Source organism: Leopardus geoffroyi, chromosome A3 (genome assembly GCF_018350155.1).
Source record: "Leopardus geoffroyi isolate Oge1 chromosome A3, O.geoffroyi_Oge1_pat1.0, whole genome shotgun sequence".
NCBI classification, from domain to species: Eukaryota; Metazoa; Chordata; class Mammalia; order Carnivora; family Felidae; genus Leopardus; species Leopardus geoffroyi.
Genome location: NC_059336.1, coordinates 50,206,798 through 50,226,172, shown reverse-complemented (window position 1 = coordinate 50,226,172; position 19,375 = coordinate 50,206,798). Strand labels below are relative to the sequence as shown.

At 44.0% G+C, this 19,375-nt stretch overlaps 2 protein-coding genes across 6 annotated transcripts in view; one reads left to right on the top strand and one right to left on the bottom strand.

The window, feature by feature from the left end:
* Positions 1–10,357, bottom strand: part of GINS1 (GINS complex subunit 1) — a 28,604-nt gene extending 18,247 nt beyond the window's left edge. Inside the window, exons 1-2 of one of the 4 annotated variants that reach the window (XM_045443701.1) lie at positions 10,036–10,357; positions 306–370 (exon numbers count right to left, since the gene is read on the bottom strand). In XM_045443701.1, the coding sequence (XP_045299657.1) occupies positions 306–340 (35 nt within the window). In that variant the 5' untranslated portion in view covers positions 341–370; positions 10,036–10,357. Of the gene's footprint in view, positions 1–305; positions 371–4,729; positions 5,022–10,035 lie in introns of those variants that run through there. The other 3 variants (XM_045443698.1, XM_045443700.1, XM_045443699.1) reach the window with 3 other exon arrangements.
* A 132-nt stretch (positions 10,358–10,489) lies between these two features.
* Positions 10,490–19,375, top strand: part of ABHD12 (abhydrolase domain containing 12, lysophospholipase) — a 91,742-nt gene continuing 82,856 nt past the window's right edge. The window contains exon 1 of one of the 2 annotated variants that reach the window (XM_045443696.1): positions 10,490–10,858. In XM_045443696.1, the coding sequence (XP_045299652.1) occupies positions 10,668–10,858 (191 nt within the window). In that variant the 5' untranslated portion in view covers positions 10,490–10,667. Of the gene's footprint in view, positions 10,859–11,157; positions 11,725–19,375 lie in introns of those variants that run through there. The other variant, XM_045443697.1, reaches the window with a different exon arrangement.

Sequence of the window (19,375 nt, the reverse complement as noted above, 5' to 3'; positions counted from 1 at the left end):
TTTAAGAAACAAAACAGATGAAAATACAGGAAGGGAAGGAAAACTAAGATAAAAAGAGAGAGGGAGGCAAACCATAAGAGACTCTTAAATACAGAGAACAAACTGAGGGTTGCTGAAGGGGTGCTGGGTGGGGGGATGGGCTAAATGGTTGAAGGGCATTAAGGAGGGCACTTGTTGGGATGACCACTGGGTTTTATATGTAAGTGATAAACCACTAAATTCTACTCCTGAAACCATTAAAAAATAATAAAAAACAAAAACCTAATTAAAAAATAAAATAAAATATCAATCTCATCAAAACTTACACATCAGACTGGTTTTGTTCATACAAAGCTTTCATCTCTTCCAGAACTTGCCTGAGTCCATCCTCCTAGAACATATAAAATGGCATTAATACACATCCATTAACTCCTCTACTAAGTCTATAGCAATATTTCATCTACCCTATGTTTATCTTTGATTTATACTAAATCTTATCAAAAAGCAGTAATCCTTCATACCTCTAGGATTGGCTCTAACAAGTGTCAGTGAGGATGAGGAGAAATTGGAACCCTCAAGCACTGCAGATAGGAATGTAAAGTGGTAGAGCCCTATGGAAAACAATATGATTGTTCCTCAAAAAGTTATTTATTTTTTTGTGAGAGACAGGGTGCAAGAGCAAGGGACAGAAAGAGGGAGAGAGACAGAGAATCCTCCAAGGGTCAAAGACAGAGAGAGACGTGGGGCTCACCCAGTGAGGGGCTCATGTTCACCCAAAGCAGGGCTCGAGCTCACCTGATGCTGGGCTTGAACTCATGAACTGTGAGATCATGACCTGAGCAGAAGTCAGATGCTTAACTGAGTCACCCAGACACCCTCCTCAAAACATTTAACATATAATTATCATATTATCCGACAAGTATTCAAGAGAACTTTCTGAAAACATATGTTCATTCAAAACCTTGTACATAAATGTTCAGAACAGCACTTTTTTTTTTTTTTTTTTTTTTTGAGAGAGCATGCACATGCACAAGCAGGGAAGGGGCAGAGGGAGAGAGAGAGAGAGAGAGAGAGAGAGAGAAAGAGAAAGAGAGAGAGAATCTTAAGCAGTCTCCACGCTCAGCACGGAGCCTGACACAGAGCTTGATCTCACAACTGTGAGATCATGACCTGAGTCAAAATTAAGAGTCAGATGCTTAACTGACTGAGCCACCCAGGTGCCCCCAGAGCACCATTATTTATGGCAGCTACAAAATGGAAACACCCGAATATCCATTAACTGATGATATGCCAAATATGGTATATTCACTCAATGGAATGTTATTTGGCCATCAAAAGGAATGACAGTGAATCCAGACCAAAAAAACCAGTGGTTGACTAAAGCTGCTACAAAAGCTACAGGTAGTAGGTGGTAGGTAGCTACAAAAGGGAAAAGGGAACCCTGAGGATGACAGAAATTTTGACTGTAGCACTGGTTACATGGATATATATACTAGTAAAACTAAAAAATGTGCTAAATGTGTACTTTGTTGTATACAAATTACACTTTGATAAAACTAACGACAAAAAAAACAACAGTCCTACAAAGCAATAAGGTATGATAAAAGTATGTAAATAACTTTTTTAAAAAATTTTTTATTTGATGTTTATTTTTTAAGGAGAGAGGCAGAGCATGAGTGGGGGAAGTGCAGAGAGAGAGGGAAACAATCTGAAGCAGGCTGCAGGCTCTGAGCTGTCAGCACAGAGCCCGACGTGGGGCTCGAACCCACAAACTGTGAGATCGTGACCTGAGCTGAAATTGGATGCTTAACCCACCGAGCCACCCAGGCGTCCCTAAATAACTTTTTATTTATAAAAATATTTAATATAAATAATATAGAAATATTTACAGAATATTCCTTTTATCAGCAAATAATATTTTCAGGAATACCTGAAAACTCCTGTATAATCAATAGATCTGCAGGTGTACAAAAGACAAGTGTGAAATAATTTTGTGAAAATACACACGTGCTTTCAGATTTAGATTTTTTAATCTTATAGTGAAAACTGCACTATTTTGTGTTCCCACCTCAGGCTGGAAGTCCAAGATAATTTGCCTAAAAACTCACTTAAATTATTACCCGTTCTGCATATAGAAAGTGGACAATCATTTCAATTTGCTGAACACAGTACCTAACACTGAGAGAGAATGAACAAGGAAGAGTCCTTGCTCTAAACTGAGTGACTATCATCTTCCTGGAAGGAATGATTCTTGAAGGGTCGAGTGGGGTCATGGGTCTATGGTCTGCAAATCACTCAGGTGGATTGGACTGTCCCTGCTTGGCTGTATCAAAGATTGACCAGCTTCCAGGCTGCTGAGTCACCTGGCTAGCAGGTGAGTTTGTCAGTGGAAGGTGCACATGGAACAAAAACTGCAAAAGGTGCTCTGCCAAACTAAGACCTAGAAAAAGGAGGGATCTGGGATGCCTGGGTGGCTCAGTCGGTTAAGCATCCAACTTCAGCTCAGGTCATGATCTCACAGTTCGTGAGTTTGAGCCCCAAATCAGGTTCTCTGCTGTCAGCACAGAGCCTGCTTTGGAGCCTCTGTCTCCCTCTCTCACTGCCCCTCCCCTGCTCATATTTTTCTTTCTTTCTTTCTTTCTTTCTTTCTTTCTTTCTTTCTTTCTTTCTTTCTTTCTTTCTTTCTTTCTCTTTTCTTTCTCTCTCTCTCTCTCTCTCTCAAAAATAAATAAAAAAAAATAAGAAAAAGGAAGGATCTTACAACTTCTAAGTTCCACCCCTGGGCCCTCCAAAAGTGGTCAAGCAACACTTAACTTAAAATTTGAGTGAAACAGAGAGCTGGACTAAGGGTTTGGTTGGCTAGCTCCTGTTGGACAAGTCTCTGCCTCTTTGGGTTTGTTTCCTCTTACGGTAGATGACCTTCAAAATGCCTGGTTGTCCAACTGCAGTCATATTTAAGAGTCTGAACCCCTTGGCATTCCAGCATCTCTGCTGAACCTCCCACCATTGTCTCCTAACTTTTTAAATGAGTTTAAACAGTCCTGAAAGAACAACAAACTGAAATCTAGGAAATCTGTGTTCAAGGTGAGGCTCTGCATTCAATATGCTCCAAGTTCAGACAAATCCCTTAACTTGATCTATAATTTCTCTTGGCTCAGTCTCATCTGCAAAATGACCCAACTGTCCAACCACGTGCTCTTTAATGTTCAAAACAAAACTCGCCTTTTCCCAAACACTCTTCCTCCTGAAATCTGATACAGTCCCTGAGAGAGAATTTCCCTGAGACTCCCTCTCATTCATTACCCACCCCCATCCTAACAGTTGCAAGTCCTGTTTGCCTTGTCTCTGAAACTCAGACACTGATTTCCAGGCCCAGCAACCAAACACAGTCTGGATCATACACAGCTCTCACCTGGTCTATTATAACCACCCATAACCATCTCATTGACTCTGTTCTTTCTTGTCTCCAACTCATTCCCCCATAGTGCTGCCGTCATTATCTTCAAAACATAAAAAACTGCCGTATCACTCTCCTGTCTAAAATCCTTTACCAGTTTCCAAATGCCTTGTGCATGACCACTGAACTCTTAGGCCTAGAACCCACCTTCCTAGCCTCTGCACACACCCTGTCAGTCACCCCTACCTATGTGACCATGTGTCTCTGCACTGCTGTATCCTTTGGCTGCCATGCCTATCTTCCTTCTCAGAGTGGTCCCCTCATCCTTCCATGTGTGGCTCAAATGCCTGCTCCTCTACCCCAGACCACACCAACATTGATTGCTCCTTATGCTCCTCTCTGGTGTCATCACACTGCATTCTGTTACTCCTTTTTGTGCCCCTCTCCCAGCAGAACATGCCCTGGCTCCAAACAGTGGCTGCTCTATGAGAAGGGAAGCAGTCAAGTATAAAATTTAGAGTGCAGGTCTTGAGCCAGACTGTCAGGGTTTAAATCCTAGCTTTACTTCTTATTAGCTATGGGCAAAAAAATGCCCCTAAGCGTCTGTGTATATGGCTGGAAAAAATGGTTTAAATCTCAGAGTTCTTAGAGAACATGATTAACGTAGGCCACGTGCTTATCACCCTGTTGTCGGTAGTAACAAAAATAAGAATGATTGTTATAGTAGCAGCAGCAGCGGTAGACAGAAAATAAATAGCAAACACTGACTTCACTGCTGTGTGTCAGGCATTGTTCAGAGAACTTGACATATACCAACTTGCAGAGCCCTCACTACGGGAACAGTTGACTACTATTATTACCAACTTTCCCGTTTTTGTAGATGAAACTGGCAGCACAGACAGCATGAGTAACTGCCCCACAGTCACATGATGGAGTCAGAATCCCAGTCTGGCTCTACAGGACTAGCTTCTGCCAGAGTGCTCAACAAATGCTAGATTGTTATCAGGAAACCAAGAAATGCTTGATCAAACACAGGAACAAGAAATAAAGCCATACATGAAAAAACACTGAAGGACATACACTCATGAGGAAATTCACCAAATCGCTGGGGGACATAAACATGAATGCACTCTTTTTCCTGCTATATTTTGTCTTTCCGTGTTCCAAAATTTTTGTTCCCGACTCGAGCTGAGAAAGCACACCCTCAGGGGATATGCAGGTTAGAATCTCTGGGAGCCAGATCCTCTTACAGTCCTCCCTCGAGCCCCAGGCCCGCCCCAAGGCCGCCCCCAGCGCTTCCGAGACCCCGCCCCTTCAGCACGACCCGGCCCGTGAAACTCCGTCCTCCCTTACATTGAAGGCTGGCAGCTGCCCTTCTGGCGCGCGGTGCAGCTCGCGGACCAGCTCCATGGCCTTTTCGCAGAACATGTCGGACGCGCCCCGGCCCTGCAGCTTCCTAAACCGACCGCTCTCACGCCAAACGGTCGCTGGGTTCACGGCCCCCTCTCTAAGGTACTATGGTTCGCAGTCCCACAGCCGCAGATACTCGCCTCCGCCTCCGCTTTGGCGCCAAACACACCCAGCCAATAATAACACGCTCCTGGGCCTCGCGGCTTACGGCGGCTGTGAAGGGACATTTGCCTCTACTGCGCAGCCGCACAACAGATGGGGAAGCGGTGCCTCCTTCTCTAGGGAAACCCCCGCAGCTGGGGGAGCGTAGTGGCCCTGGGTTCCAGCCTGTAGGCTAAGCAGAGACTTTCGAGTTCCCAAGCGCCACTCGCGAGATGTGCACATTTTTGTTCTTTCTTTTTACATTTGATTCATTTTTCTTTAGGTCCAAAAGGGGTTGCACTTTGAGGTTGAGAAAAAACTCAGAAACTTGTTCATTAATGTTCTGACGCAGCATTTTAGTTTTGCAGTGTGCTTTTTTTGTTCGATAGAAGAGGAAAAGCAAGTTTTATTGGGTATCTCCTGTGTGGTATGGGCTGTGACATATTTCATTTAATTCTCACGATTAACCTGAGGGGGCTTTTAAGACTCTTGGTACTGATTAGAAAACAAGTTAGATAACCTTTTTTTTTTTTTTTTTTTTAAAGTAAGCTCCACACCCAAGGTGGGGCTTGAGTTTATGACCCCGAGATCAAGAGTCACATGCTCTACCCACTGAGCCCGCCAGGAGACCCAAGATAGATAACTTGGCCCAAGGTCACACAACGTCTAATATGACAGAGTTTGTATTTAAGCTTTTGACTCTACAGTACCACTTTTGATTTTAAAGCAGTCCTTTAAAAACATTTGTAAAATAGCTGTATTCATGAAATCTACAAAAAGGGAAAATACTAGATTAACATGAATTCAGACAGCCATAATCTTACCTACATGATTATGGACATTTTCATAACTATAGAATCAAAAATGGAAATTACTGCTATAGAAACAATTTGTTTTGTTTGGCTACTTTTTAAAAAGGCAATATTGCTTGGATTCATGCTAGTTAACCCTAGAAACTTTGTTCCTCTTTTGCAAATATAGATACAGTAGATATGTGATCTGAACAATGAGCATGGGAATGGCCTACAAAGTCTTTGAATCTTTGAGTGACATTTCCTTTTCAGCTCTACTGTAAGGAATAATTTAGCTAATTTTTTTAAAATTACATACACAGAACTATAGTGGATTGTGCTACAGGATTCTATTCCAAAAGTCGCCAGCATCCACAACCTTCCTTTGTCACAAACCTTTTTTTAAATATGTTTTATTTTTATTTATTTTTATTTTTGAAACAGAGAGAGAGCATGAGCAGGGGAGGGGCAGAGAGAGAGGGGGACACAGAATCTGAAGCAGCACAGAGCCCAATGTGGGGCTCGAACCCACAGACTGTGAGATCATGACCTGAGCTGAAGTCGCTCGCTCAACTGACTGAGCCACCCAGGCACCCCTAAATCTTTTTTTTTTTTTAAACAAATGGTGTTTATTAAATAGCATTTTTTTTTCAGTTGATTTATTTTGGGAGAGAGAGAGAGTGAGCATGAGCAGGGGAGGGGCAGAGAGAGAGGAAAAGAGAGAGAATCCTAAACAGGTGCCACACATTGGTGTGGAACCTGATGTGGGGCTCAAACTCACGAACTCTGAGATCATGACCTGAGCTGAAACCAAGAGTAGGATGCCCCACCAACTGAGCCACCACCCAGGTGCCCCTGGCAGAAACCTTTTTATTTCAGATCCTTACTTCCTTACCTGTACAGTAGGGACAATAGTACACACTTCTGAGGGGTTGCAGTAATTCATTACTCCTTCAGCAAATGTTTATGAAGTACCTACTACATACTGGGCATTGTTCTAGACATTGGACATAAAACAGTGAATACAGTCCTTGCGCTCACAGTCTATGTTCCAGTATGGGAAAATAGCAATTCACAGATACAGATAATACGGATAATAAATATATTTGTGAGAAGTGCAAAGAAGAATAAGCCAGGGAAGGTAAACAGAGTGATGATGAGGGCCTGAAGGTTCTGAGATAGTGTTCAAAGGCGGCACAGACCTGCAGCAGAGAGGGAATAAGCTGTGTGGAGATGGGGCCATAGGATGGGCAGAGAATTATGGGCAGCAGAAATGCAAGTGCAAAGGCCACAACGAGGAGGGTGGGTGGCTCACACACATGCCACCCACACCCCTCCTTGGGGCCTGTGCATCAGCAAGGAGTCAGTGACACTGGAGTAAAGTAAGGGAGGGAGACACTGGTGATTGAGATCAGAGTGAGGGCTGGAGGCCATGTCAGGTAGGACCCCAAAGGCCCTTTCATAAGCTTTCTGTTTTATTTTCAGTGAGATGGGGAACCATATAGGTATTTTGAGCAAACAAGTGACCTAGGTCTTTAAAAAGACCATCTGACAGCTGACTTAAGTAGACAAGTGGGTAAATAAAAGTGGAGGCAGAGGACCACTTATGGTGAGAAGTGGTTGGATCCTGGATAGACTTTACTCTTTTAAGTTTATTTATTTATTTTGAGAGAGAGAGAAAGAATGAGTGAGTAGGGGAGGGGCAGAGATAGAGGGAGAGAATCCCAAGCAGACTCCACACGCTGTCAGCGCAGAGCCTGACTTGGGGCTTGATCTCACAAACTGTGCTATCATGACCTGAGCTGACATCAAAGGTGGCTGACTGACCACTTGGGGTGCCTGGGTGGCTCAGTCTGGCTCTTGGTTTCAGCTCAGGTCATGATCTCACCATTTCATGAGTTCAAGCCCCACATTGGGCTCCAAACTGACAAGGCAGAGCCTGCTTGGGATTCTCTATCTCCCTCTCTCTCTCTTTGCTCCTCCTCCACTTGTGCTGTCTCTGTCTCTCTCAAAATAAACAAATAAACTTAAAAAAAAAAGTAGCTAACTGAGCTACCCAGGTGGCCTGGATCCTGGATGGATTTTGAAAGGAGAGCTGATAAGGCTTTGTGATAGACACCATGGCATAAGAAGGGAGGATTCTAGGGTGATCTCAGAGTTTTGGCCTAAGGAAATGCAAGTATAAGGTTGCCATTCCTGAGGTAAGGAAGGTTACACAAGGAGTTGGGGGCTGGAAGAGTTGGGAGCTCAGCTTTGAACATAATAACTTTAGATGCTAATAGTATATCAGAGTGGACAAGCAGACCATTAGAAGGGCCTGGGGTTTAAGGAAGAGGTGTGGACTAGAGATACAAATGTGGGTGTCACCAGTGTAGTCTTTAAAGACTTTAAAGACTTTTAGATACTACTCAGAAAGCCAATGTGGTATATTGGGGAGCAAGAATTTCCTGTCCCCTTCTAGGTCCTTCTAGCTCTACTAAGAATCAAATTGATATGAGACAGATTAACAGGAGAATATTTAGTTTCCTATATACAGGAAATCCACATTGACACAGAAACTTGAAAGGTACGCAAAATAAGGTATATTTATTATCCTGAACTAAAGAGAAGCAGCCAGGGGTCTGGGAGTTAGAACGGAACGAATACAAGTCACAGGGCAATAAGAAGAGCAGATGTTTGGTAATTTAGATGTCTGCTTTGCCATATAGATGGGTCATTCAGATAAAGTTTATCTCTGGTAATAACCATTATTCTGGGAAAGACTCCCAATTTAGATTCTTCTATTTAGTTAAGGGAGGGCCAAAACATTTAAGTCCATAGGTCTTGATTGCCTTTAGTTCAAAATAATCTTCAAGCCAAAGTGGCCCCTTTGGGGGAAGCCTGCCTTTGGCCCCTAGAGGACCAAGAGTTGAGGACTATATTAGCAAGTCCTAAATGCCAGCAAGACTCAATACCCCTCACATTTCTCTCTTCTCAACAGCCCTACCTTCCTTGCTTTTTTGTTTTTCTATTAAAAAGGATTTTGTGAGTGATGGGGTCAATTTTTTTTTTAACTTCAGTTTCTAGATTCCTAGTCTCCGGTATGTGCTAGTTTAACACTTCAAAGAATTCATCATTTAAGTTCTAGGAGAGTATTTGGAGATATCCACACAAATATGAATGCTGGTTGTGATATATTTTGCAATACAGTCAATGAAATTCTATTGTAATTTAGAAGTACCATTACAAAGCTAATATAAGAAGCTACTCAATTCCTTTTTTTAAATGTCTTATTTTTTATTTCTAAGCAAGAGAGCACATGTGGGGGAGGGGCAGGAAGAGAGAATGACAGAGGATCGAAAGCAAGCTCTGTGCTGATACTAGTGGGCCTGAAGAGGGGTTCAAACTCGAACTGTGAGCTCATGGGATCATGGCCTGAGCTGAAGTCAGATGCTCAATCAGCTGAGCCACCCAGGCACCCCAAGAGCTACTGAATTTCTAAAGGCATCTCTAATTGATCTTAAATGATCAGTTGCCAATAGTTTTCTACTGACACAAATGTTGAAATTACACAAGTTCACTTTGTAATAAATAAGCAAATCTCAGGGCGCCTGGGTGGCTCAGTTGGTTAGCCAACCAACTTGGGCTCAGTTCATGATCTCAGGGTTCATGGGTTGGAGCCCGCATTGGGCTCTGTGCTGACAGCTCAGAGCCTGGACCCTGCTTCAGATTCTGTGTCTCCCTCTCTCTCTCTGCCCCTCCCTGCTCATGCTCTGTCTGTCTCAAAAATAAACATTAAAAAAAAAAAAAGAAAAAGAAAGTAAGCAAATCTCTAGGTGGTAGATCGTTTGTAAGAAATAATGCCATATTAAAGAATGCCAAAACTGTAAAACCAAATTTGTGAAACTACTCTTTTCTTTGTAAGATGAGTTGAATTAGTTCTTAACTTGGGTTCCAGAAGTGTAAATTTATCTTTGAAACTTATTTCTTCCATCAGCTACTTTTTTTGTTTTAAAGTTTTTATTTTTAAGTAATCTCTACACCCAATTTGGGGCTTGAACCAACAACCCCAAGATGGAGAGTCTCATGCTCCACCGACTGAGCAACCCAGGTGCCTCTCCATCCACTATTTCTAACTGCTTTGCAAAAATCTAAAATCAAATACAGGTTTTTAAGAAGTAAGTTGTTTAAGTAGCTCAGTTTTCCTATGTTCAGCCCAAAACTTAACAGTTAAATTATCTATACACTTGTGTTAAAAAAAAAAAAAGTACCTGAAAGTATATTTTTAAAAGTCTTGTGGGAAAACAGTTATAAATCATGAGAATGGTGATTTGTTACCTTTTGCTTTTGGTTCTTATAAACCGTTATAAGAACATTTCTGATGGGTTCATTCAGATTGGGTTTCCAGCATTAGAGGAAAATCACAAAGCCTGGGGCGGGAGGGGAAGGAGCCAGCTTTCCGCTGCGGCTCTGGATCACTGGGTGCTCCGTTTCAGTCCCGCGTTGTCTCACGTTCGGGTCATCGATCTGGGGCAGGACCCGGTGCGTTTGCACACGGCGCTGAGCACGAGGCAAAACCGGCCCTCCCACTCTCCGGGACCGAGCCCAGACCCCACCACAGGAAAATCGACCGCTTGGCCCTGCCGGGACCATGACGCCCTGCACGGCTTCGCCTGCCCTTCTCCAAGATGGCTGCAGGTCGGCACCGGGAACACTGGGCCCACTACCCGAGGAACTAGGGACGGGGCGGAGTGGGGGGCGGGGTCGGCAGGAGCCCGGCGTTGATTGGCTGGCGCCGCCGACCTGGTCCCAGGCGCCGGGCGGTACAGACGGGCGCCGCGGCCTGGGGCTGGGATGCTAGGGGCTGTGGGCTCCCTGCTGCAGCGGCTCCTGTGAGCGGCGGCGACTGAGGCGCAGGCGGGCAGTGAGGCCAGTGGACGCCGTCGGCGGCCGGCCGTGTCGGCCGCGGGATGAGGAAGCGGACCGAGCCCGTCGCCTTGGAGCATGAGCGCTGCGCCGCCTCGGGCTCGTCCTCCTCTGGCTCGGCCGCCGCGGCGCTGGACGCCGACTGCCGCCTGAAGCAGAACCTGCGCCTGGCGGGCAAGGCGCCGGCGGAGCCGCGCTGCGCCGCAGACGCGGGCATGAAGCGGGCCCTGGGCAGGTGAGGCGCAGCACAGGGGTGGAGTCCCGGTACCTGGCCGGCACGTAGCCCCTAATGCCCCCGCCCCGCCATAAGTTTCTTGTCTGCGGGAGCGCTCCACACCTACCCCCCACCCTCCGGTGTCCTCTTCCGATCCTCCTCTATCCCTTTCCCTCGCCTAGCCGCCCGCAAATGCGGCCCTCGGGCATCCTTTCCCCAGGTACCTGCCTGCGGGAGCGCCCCCGACTACCCTCTTTACCTCCCTGGTGTCCTCTTCTCGCCCTCCGCGGAGCTCAGTCCCGCGTCCGTACCCTTCCCAGGTGAGCTAGTGGGACACCGTCAGCAACGGGCTGGAGCAGCGTCTCTCCCAGGGACTGGGGGCTGCGGGCACCCACGACCCCTTGTGGGAGAGTAGCGGAGGGGTCGGAAGCGTCCCTGGTGAGGCCCCTGGACGCTCGGCACGTACGAGGTGGGACGCTGAAGGGAAGGCTCCAGACCCAGAGAGCGGTGGGATCCTTCCCCACGGATTTCCTGCAGTGAACTCAAAACCGAGCGCCCCTCTTGCTGGACTGGTGTATGTAGAAGCTACCGTTCCCCGGTTTCTCACTTTGGTAATTTTTCTCGGGTAACTAGTTGTCAGAAGTGGCATTCTCTACTCAGCTGCTGGACGACCTTTGGGGGAAGGTTAAATGGTCTGCTGTGTCTGAGGGCCGGGAAGGATACACCGCATCCTCAGCTGTTGGAAGGAAACCTGTCTTGGGTTGTGCAGATGGCTCGTGGTGCTTGAAATTTGCCTACGCGAGTTGTCTCCTTGGGAATCTCCGTAGAGTCCGGAAGTCTTTTGGTTATTTGCATTCTCCCTCTGAGTAGGAGATGAATGCATCCAGGTAAAGCTGATTTCAAAATTAAGATAGTGTATTTCACAGGGACAAGTCTCTCCCCATATGCTGGCTTCTTAGTTATCTGGCTGTTCATAGAACGTATCATTGATGGCAGTTTTGACAGCTGGATGTTTCATTGTTTCGAACAAGTTAGTATGTAATGTTTAAGGTGGTGTAGAGTAATTTCTTTTGGGGTCAGCTGGAATGCCCTTAAATGGCATTGGCCACTTCAGTGTCAAATATTTATCCAAATAGTCCCTAAAAATAATCAATTTTGTTGCTTAAAAATCCTGAAATTGAAAATATGAATATTTGGATAAATAAAAATATAAATATTTGGATGAATAGAAATATTTAATCTAAAAGGAGACCTCGGCATTTCAACTTTATTGCTTAAAAGGTCATGAAATTAAACTATAGTCTCCTCTAAGTTAGTAGTACAAATTTTTGCCAGAAGGGCAGGGACTGGCAGTATTTTTGTTTTTGTGTAAAATTATCTAGTAACTGGTCAATATCTTTTGTGAAACTAATTTATTTTTTGTGGAAAGGTTTATCTGCATTAAAAACTCCTGAATAGTTTTAATGTACTTTTGTTAACAGGTTTAGCATAATGCCTAGATAAGTAGGGGAATTCTTCCTTTGAAAAAATCAAATTGTTATGCCCAATAATGTTTGGGGAAATAATGCTGGCCTGGCACCTTCCTTGAAAGATGTACTGTATTCAAAGGATATGATTATTTTTATTTTTGTATTTGCTTGGAATGCTCTCCTGGACATTCTGCTTTGTTTTCTCTTTCACCAAAGTCTCTACTCAACTGCCATGTCCTCAGAGAGACCCTCCCAGACCAGCCCATCCAAAACAGACTTCATGCCACTCCCAACACCCTTATTTTGTTTACTTTTTTCATCACACTTATCCCTGTCTTGACCTTGTAATTGCCTGTGTACTTGAGTTGCTTTATTGGTTGTCTCCTCCCATATGAGAACAGAAGCCTTATGAGAGCAGGGGCATTGGGCATTGTTTCCTCCACCTTTCTGTCTCCAGTGCATGGCCATAGTAGGTGGCTGAAAATACTTGTTGAATTAGAATCTGTAAATTCCTAAGAAGTGGAATTGCTGGGCCAAGGAGTGTGTGTCTATAACTTTGAAAGGTGAGGCCAAAGTGCCCTCCAGTGTATTGATGAGTACTTCCTCCAGCAGTGTCAGTTGTCTGCCCTTCCCCTTAATAATGAATGTTACCAAATATTTTGATCTTTTTCTATTTGGCTGATGAAAATGACATCTGATTTGTAGCTTTAATTAGCATTTCTTAATTGTTAGGTAGCAATTTTTGTGTGTTTTCATAAGCCTATTGTATACTTCTGGGTATACAATATCTGCATATTTTGCCACACTAGTTATTTTCATTATCTGCATTTTGTTGGGGTTTTTTTGTGCACATTTTCAAATATACAGAAGTAGGGAAGACAATACAAAGAACCTCCATGTATCCATGACTTCTTAAACAGTTTGCCATGTTTTGCCAATCTTGAATTGTCTCTTTTCCCTCCATTTTTTGGGGGGGTGGGGTGGAGAACTAGAATATTTTTAAAAATGATTTCATCCATAAATACTTCACAATATAGCTTGAACAAATAAGGACTTTTTGAAATATGCATAGCCAAAATGCTATATTTATCAAAATCAACAATTTATTGCCTGTTACTAATTTAATCTGATACCCAGTCTATATATGCATATCCCTAGTTACTTCAGAAACAGCTTTTTAAATTTGGTTTGTTTCAAAATCCTGTACATTTTGGGGCACCTGGGTGGCTCAGTCAGTTAAGCATCCAACTTCAGCTCAGGTCATGATCTCATGGTTTGTGAGTTCTAGCCCCGTGTCAGGCTCTGTCCTGACAGCTCAGAGCCTGGAGCCTGCTTCAAATTCTGTGTCTCCCTCTCTTTCTGCCTCTCCCCTACTTGCACTCTGTCTCTCTCTCTCTCTCTCTCTCAAAAATAAATAAACACTAAAAAATTAAAATCCTGTACATTTATTATGTTTATTCCTAGTTACTTGATCTTTTTTGTTATTGAGAATATTGAAATTTTTGTTATTGATCCTTTCTTACATATTACATATTTTTATTATTGTACTTATTAATTTTGTAAGCAGCAACTTATGTAATCATATTGTTTCTAGTAGATTTTGCAGTTCTCTTGGATTTTCCAGGTATAATATCATATCAGTTACAAATAAGAATTTTGTCCCTTGGTTTGTACTTTTTATGTCCCTTACATCTCTTTCTTTGATTGCATTGTATTTCCAGAACAAGATTAAACACTAGGACTGATACTGGGTATCCTTGTCTTGTTCCTTACTTTACTGAGACTGCTTTGTGTTTTTGCCACACTAGTTATTTACTAAGCATGTGTTGCTGCTGTTTGGTTTTTTAATCAAAAATGGTTGTTGAATTTTATCAAATGCCATTTTAGCATCTGTGAAATTATGTAGATATTCTCCCTTGACCTGTTAATATGAATTAGAGTAACAGATTTTATATTATTGAATCATTATATTATTGAATCATCAGTGAAAATTCTGTTAATGTGTAGCTAGGGCCTCTTAATGTTTTACTTAGTAATTTTAAATCATCATTCATCATTTGAGAGACTAGCCTGTAATATTTTATTTTATTTTAGAGAGGGAGAGAGAGAGCATATGAGCCAGGGAGAGGCACAGAGGGAGAGAGAGAGAGAGAGAGAGAGAGAGAGAGAGAGAGTATCTTAAGCAGCCTCAATGTTCAGCTCATAGCCCCACATGGGGCTTGATCCCCATGACCTTGGGATCATGACCTGAGCCAAAATCAAGAGTCGGAAACCCAACCAAGTGAACCACCCAGGTGTCCCTGTAATTTATTTTTTAATGCAATCTTTATCAAGTTGTTTTAGTGCTTTATATAGCTTTATTAAAACCTTTCTCTTTCTTAGGGCACCTGGGTGACTCAGTCAGTTAAGCGTCCAACTTTGGCTCAGGTCTTGATTTTGTGATCTGTGAGTTCAAACCCTGTGTTGGGCTCTGTGCTGACAGCTCAGAGCCTGGAGCCTGCTTTGAATTCTGTGTCTCCCTTTCTCTGTCTCTGTCTCTCTCTCTCTCTGCCCCTCCCCCATTCTCACTCTCTCATAAATAAGCATTAAAAAAAAAAAAAATCTTTCTCTGCTTCAGCCAGTTTAAATACTTTTGAAATGATTTGTTTTTTTAAATTTTGGTGGAATTCCCCTGTAAAACTAAACCTGGTGTTTTTTTAGATTTGCTATTTCTTTCTGGGTTTAGTTTTGGTGATTATACATTGATAGAAAATCATCTGTTTTATCCAGTTTTTTCCTCTGTATCTGGGGCTGTTACCCCTGTCTTGTTCCCTAATTTGTGTGCTTTTTTCTTTTTTTTCCCCTTGATTAAAAGTAGGTAATAGTATATCTAATACACAGACATGCATCGAAGTAGAAATTTTTTTTTCCTAAAGAAAATATATATTTTTTTAGTTAGTTCTGGGAGAATAGGATGCTGCTGAGGGTTCTGGAGAAGAAGCGAGAACATCTTCTGTCTGAAAGTGGTTACTGCACCCTCTCCTGTTGCCACTGCCCCTGGCAGGAATGTGGCCCTAGGTTGGCCAGATCATCCAGTCTCTCCAGAAGAGTAGCTGGGTGTGTGTGTGTATACACCCATGTGTGTGTATGTGTGTGTACACTCAGACTTTGTAAACATTGGCAACTAATTCAGGTAAAAACAACTTTGGAGTAAAATAAATAATTTTGAGAGACAGCATGCAGGTGAACAAGGGAGGGGCAGAGAGAGAGGAAGAGAGAGAATCCCAAGCAGGCTCCACACACTGTCAGCACAGAGCCTGATGTGGAGCTTGATCTCACAAATGGTGAGATCATGACCTGAGCCAAAATCAAGAGTCAGACACTTAACTGACTGAGCCACCTAGGTGCCCTGGACGGGTTGTATTTAAAGGTAAATGCTTATCTAACATATACATTGACATGCACTCCCTGGGAGGAGGGACTAGATATTAGTTTTATACAATATCTGGTAATTTTTAGAAAATGAAGAATTTTTAGGTCTTCCCTGTTCTTTTCAGTAACCTAGGTCTTCTTGGGACTATGCCTTGAAGGCGTAAGTACTCTAATTTGTACCCTGGGAAGGTGGTAATGAGATGTATGGGTCTGTGTGTTTTAGTGAACTTGTCTTTATTTTTCTACTCCCACCTCATAGGTGGATCTGCCAGTGACTGAGATCAGTGGGCTGCACAGGAGGTTTCATAGCCTGTGATACTTGCATGTAAATACAGGGGAACTGAGGCATCACCCATGGTTCCTCCTTGACCCAAAGGAAGGAACTTCATCTAGCTGCTAATGGCTTCACTATAATCCAGGAAGGCCGTGGCTGAGGTTAAGGCTGGTCTCCTTTAACGTCAGTCTTCCTGAACTCACCCTAGAAGCTTCACTTTATCCTTTCTTTATATACCAAGAAGGTGAGAATATATTCTGGGGTAGTTTTTGTAGTTAAAGTCTGCTTTTTTCCATCCTCCTTCTCCTTCCACTCCCCCAGAATACAGTCTATGCCTGGACAATGGTAAGCAAGGAGGCAGGCTTTGTTTATGGCACCTCACCTGGAGCCCCCAGCTGGGTCCATCTCTTCCCAGTTGTGGTTTATCTTATCAAGGCCACACTCCAGTCCTGGACCCAGGACCCTGGGACCTGGTGCTTCTCTCATGTCTCCTTTGGTGAGATTTCATGCCCTATATCTCTCCTTGCTTTCCAGTTCCTTTTTAGCCAATGTTTACTCTCCCTTCTCAAGGGAGAGTGTCTTGTATAATAACTACGCAGACACTGTTCATATATGGAAGATACTTTTGAGTAGATTAAAAGGTCTTAAAGACATTATCATGGAGGTGGCCTTGGAAAGAGGCATAAAAGATGGGTCATCTTGTCAGGGTTATGCTGACGGCAGTGGAGACAGGCTGTCTTTCCAGGCTCGTGATCCTCCTCCTCCTCCCACATGGGCACTTTTCTTTCCAAAATGAAGACTACAGGAAAAACTTTTACCGTAATATGATCTTGAAAACTGACAGATTAAGTCAGCGCTCTTCTCCCAGAGATGATGCCACAGAACTTGGGTGTTGGTGGGTTTGTGCTTTGCCAGAGGGCTCTTTCAGCACTGGTAGTGGGTAAATCATTTGTTTTGTCCTAAACTGAAGGCTAAGATGGGGAGGATCAATTAGGGCAGTGGATGCCGACACAGGTAAAAATGGTAGCTGGACGCTTTGACTGAGATGTCCATTTAGCCGAAAGACCCATTATTTGGGCTTGGTCCTCATTATGGTGTCATTTGATGTTTTAGAGGAAAGCTTGCATGGATAACAGACCCGAGTGAGTGTCTTCAGGTTCTGTGACTTGGGGAGAGTTGCTCAACTTTCTGAGTTTGTTTCTTCCTCTGTGATGTGGGGATAGAAATTTCTTCCCTATAGGATTGGGGTGAAGTTTGGGTGTATGAAAGAGCTGGGTGCGAGATGAGTGCTCAATCAGTGGCACCTTCTACTTTGGTTGTCCAATGGTTATTACTAATACTAGTAGTTGGGGGTACTGAGAAAGCTCTGTTAACTTAGATGAAAGGAATTGATCCTTTCTCTTCTCTGCCCGCAAATGATTACAATATGTCTTCTCAACCAGTCATCGTGCCTATACTTTTTTTTTTTAATTTTTTTTTTAATATTTATTCATTTTTGAGAGAGACAGAGACAGAATGCGAGTGGGTTAGGGGCAGAGAGAGAGAGAGACACACACACACACACAGAATCCAAAGCAGGCTCCAGGCTCTGAGCTGTCAGCACAGAGCCTGATGCGGGGCTTGAACCCACGAACCGAGATCATGACCTGAGCCAAAGTCAGACACTCAACCAACTGAGCCACCCAGGCACCCCCATCGTGCCTATACTTATCATCGTGATCAGTAAACATATCTGTGGGTATTAGAACATTTATAACAGTACTCTTTGGCTATTAAACACTTTTTTCACCAGTTCACTTCTCAGAGTTTGAGTACCTTTTAGGTACAATAACTCTTCTAAGTCCTGAGGCTGCAGCAGTGGATATGGGTCACATCTTGTGGACTTTATATTCCCATGGGGGAGGTAGATAACAAACGAGTAAGGGCATGCTGCATCAGGTGTTTGGGGCGCTGAGGAGAAAAGTAGGCTGGTAAGGAGCGCCTGTGGTGCGTGCATGGTTTAGGTGGCAGGAGGCCTTTCCAATAGGGGACGATTGAATGGAAGCCACTGGTTTCTTTAGAGTGGAGAAATGCCTTGATGTGATGTATGTCATTACCATGTCATACTGACTGCTGTGACAAGGACAGACTGGAGGGCCAGAGGGAGCAGGAGGACCAGTTAGGAGTCATCCAGGCAACAGATGATGGGGACTTGGGCTGGCAGTAGCTGTGGAGGGGAGTAGTGCTGCATTCTGGGTCTTTTTTGAAGGAGATGTCAAAAGATTTGTGGGTGGATTAGCATGAGAGAGTGAGGATGTTCAGAAGTGCTTCACCAGTTTTTTCTTGAGCAGCCAGAGGCAAGGAGCTGCCATGTGCTGAGATGGGGCAGCTACGGGAAGAGCAAATGCTTTGGGGGGTGATGAGTTTGGTTTGGGGCATATTGCGGTGTCTCTTCTTGGAGATGCAGTAGGTTGGAGGAGCTGGAGTTTGGGGCAGTTAGGCTGACTTCTGACCATTAGCCTGCAGAAGGTATTTAGAGTCATGACAGAGGTCTGAGGGTTGGGTTCCAGGTCCTGGGTGATTAGGGGTTGGGGAGGAGAGGAGACCTGGAAGGAGCAAGGGAATGGATTGGGAGGAGGGCTAGGAGGAAGGGGTCAAGGGAGCTGTGTGAGGAAGCCTATTGCAGAGAAAGTGTGATCTGCTGTTGCATTTGGTGATGTGGAGATGAGTGGTTGACAAGGATGAGTAATTGGAATGGTGGGGTAAAAGTCTGACAGTGGCTCAAGGGAGAGGTGGAGGGAAGAAATGCAGAAAGCTTTTTAAAGGAGTTGTACAATAAAAGGGAACAAAGATGAGGGGGATAGCTGGGATGGGAGGAGACTCCTCACCAGTGCTGTTAGAGCTCATTGCTGTGCTTGGTGGGATGGTCCAGTAGGTGTAGACTGGCCATGTGGATGCTGGTGGCATGGTGTCTCTGGGATCCAGCACCCCAAGGCTAAGTGGAGGGTCCTCAGACAGGAAGGCAGGTCAAGGGTGCCGCAAAGGTGCAGGGAGGTGGTTAGGTTTGCAGGGGTAGTGTTGGAAGTTGTCTTCTGCATGCTTCTGCTTTCTCTGTGAAATAAGAGCAAGGTTGTCCATTGAGGGGAGATTGGGTAGAAGCACTGAAGGTCTTTCTTTTCACTTCTCCACCAGGACAGTCCTATTCTTTATTCTCGACCTAATCAGACTGTTCTGGCATATTTGCTAAACATTAATGTGAACAATCATGCTACCTAGCAGGGACTCTTCTTTCTGATATGCAGTGTTTCAAAAATGGCTCCCATGAGAAGTCATTTTAGTTGTGAGCTGCATGTCAGAAAAGCCACACGTGTTTCTGTACAGTCGAGTGCTACCTGGCTTCAGGGG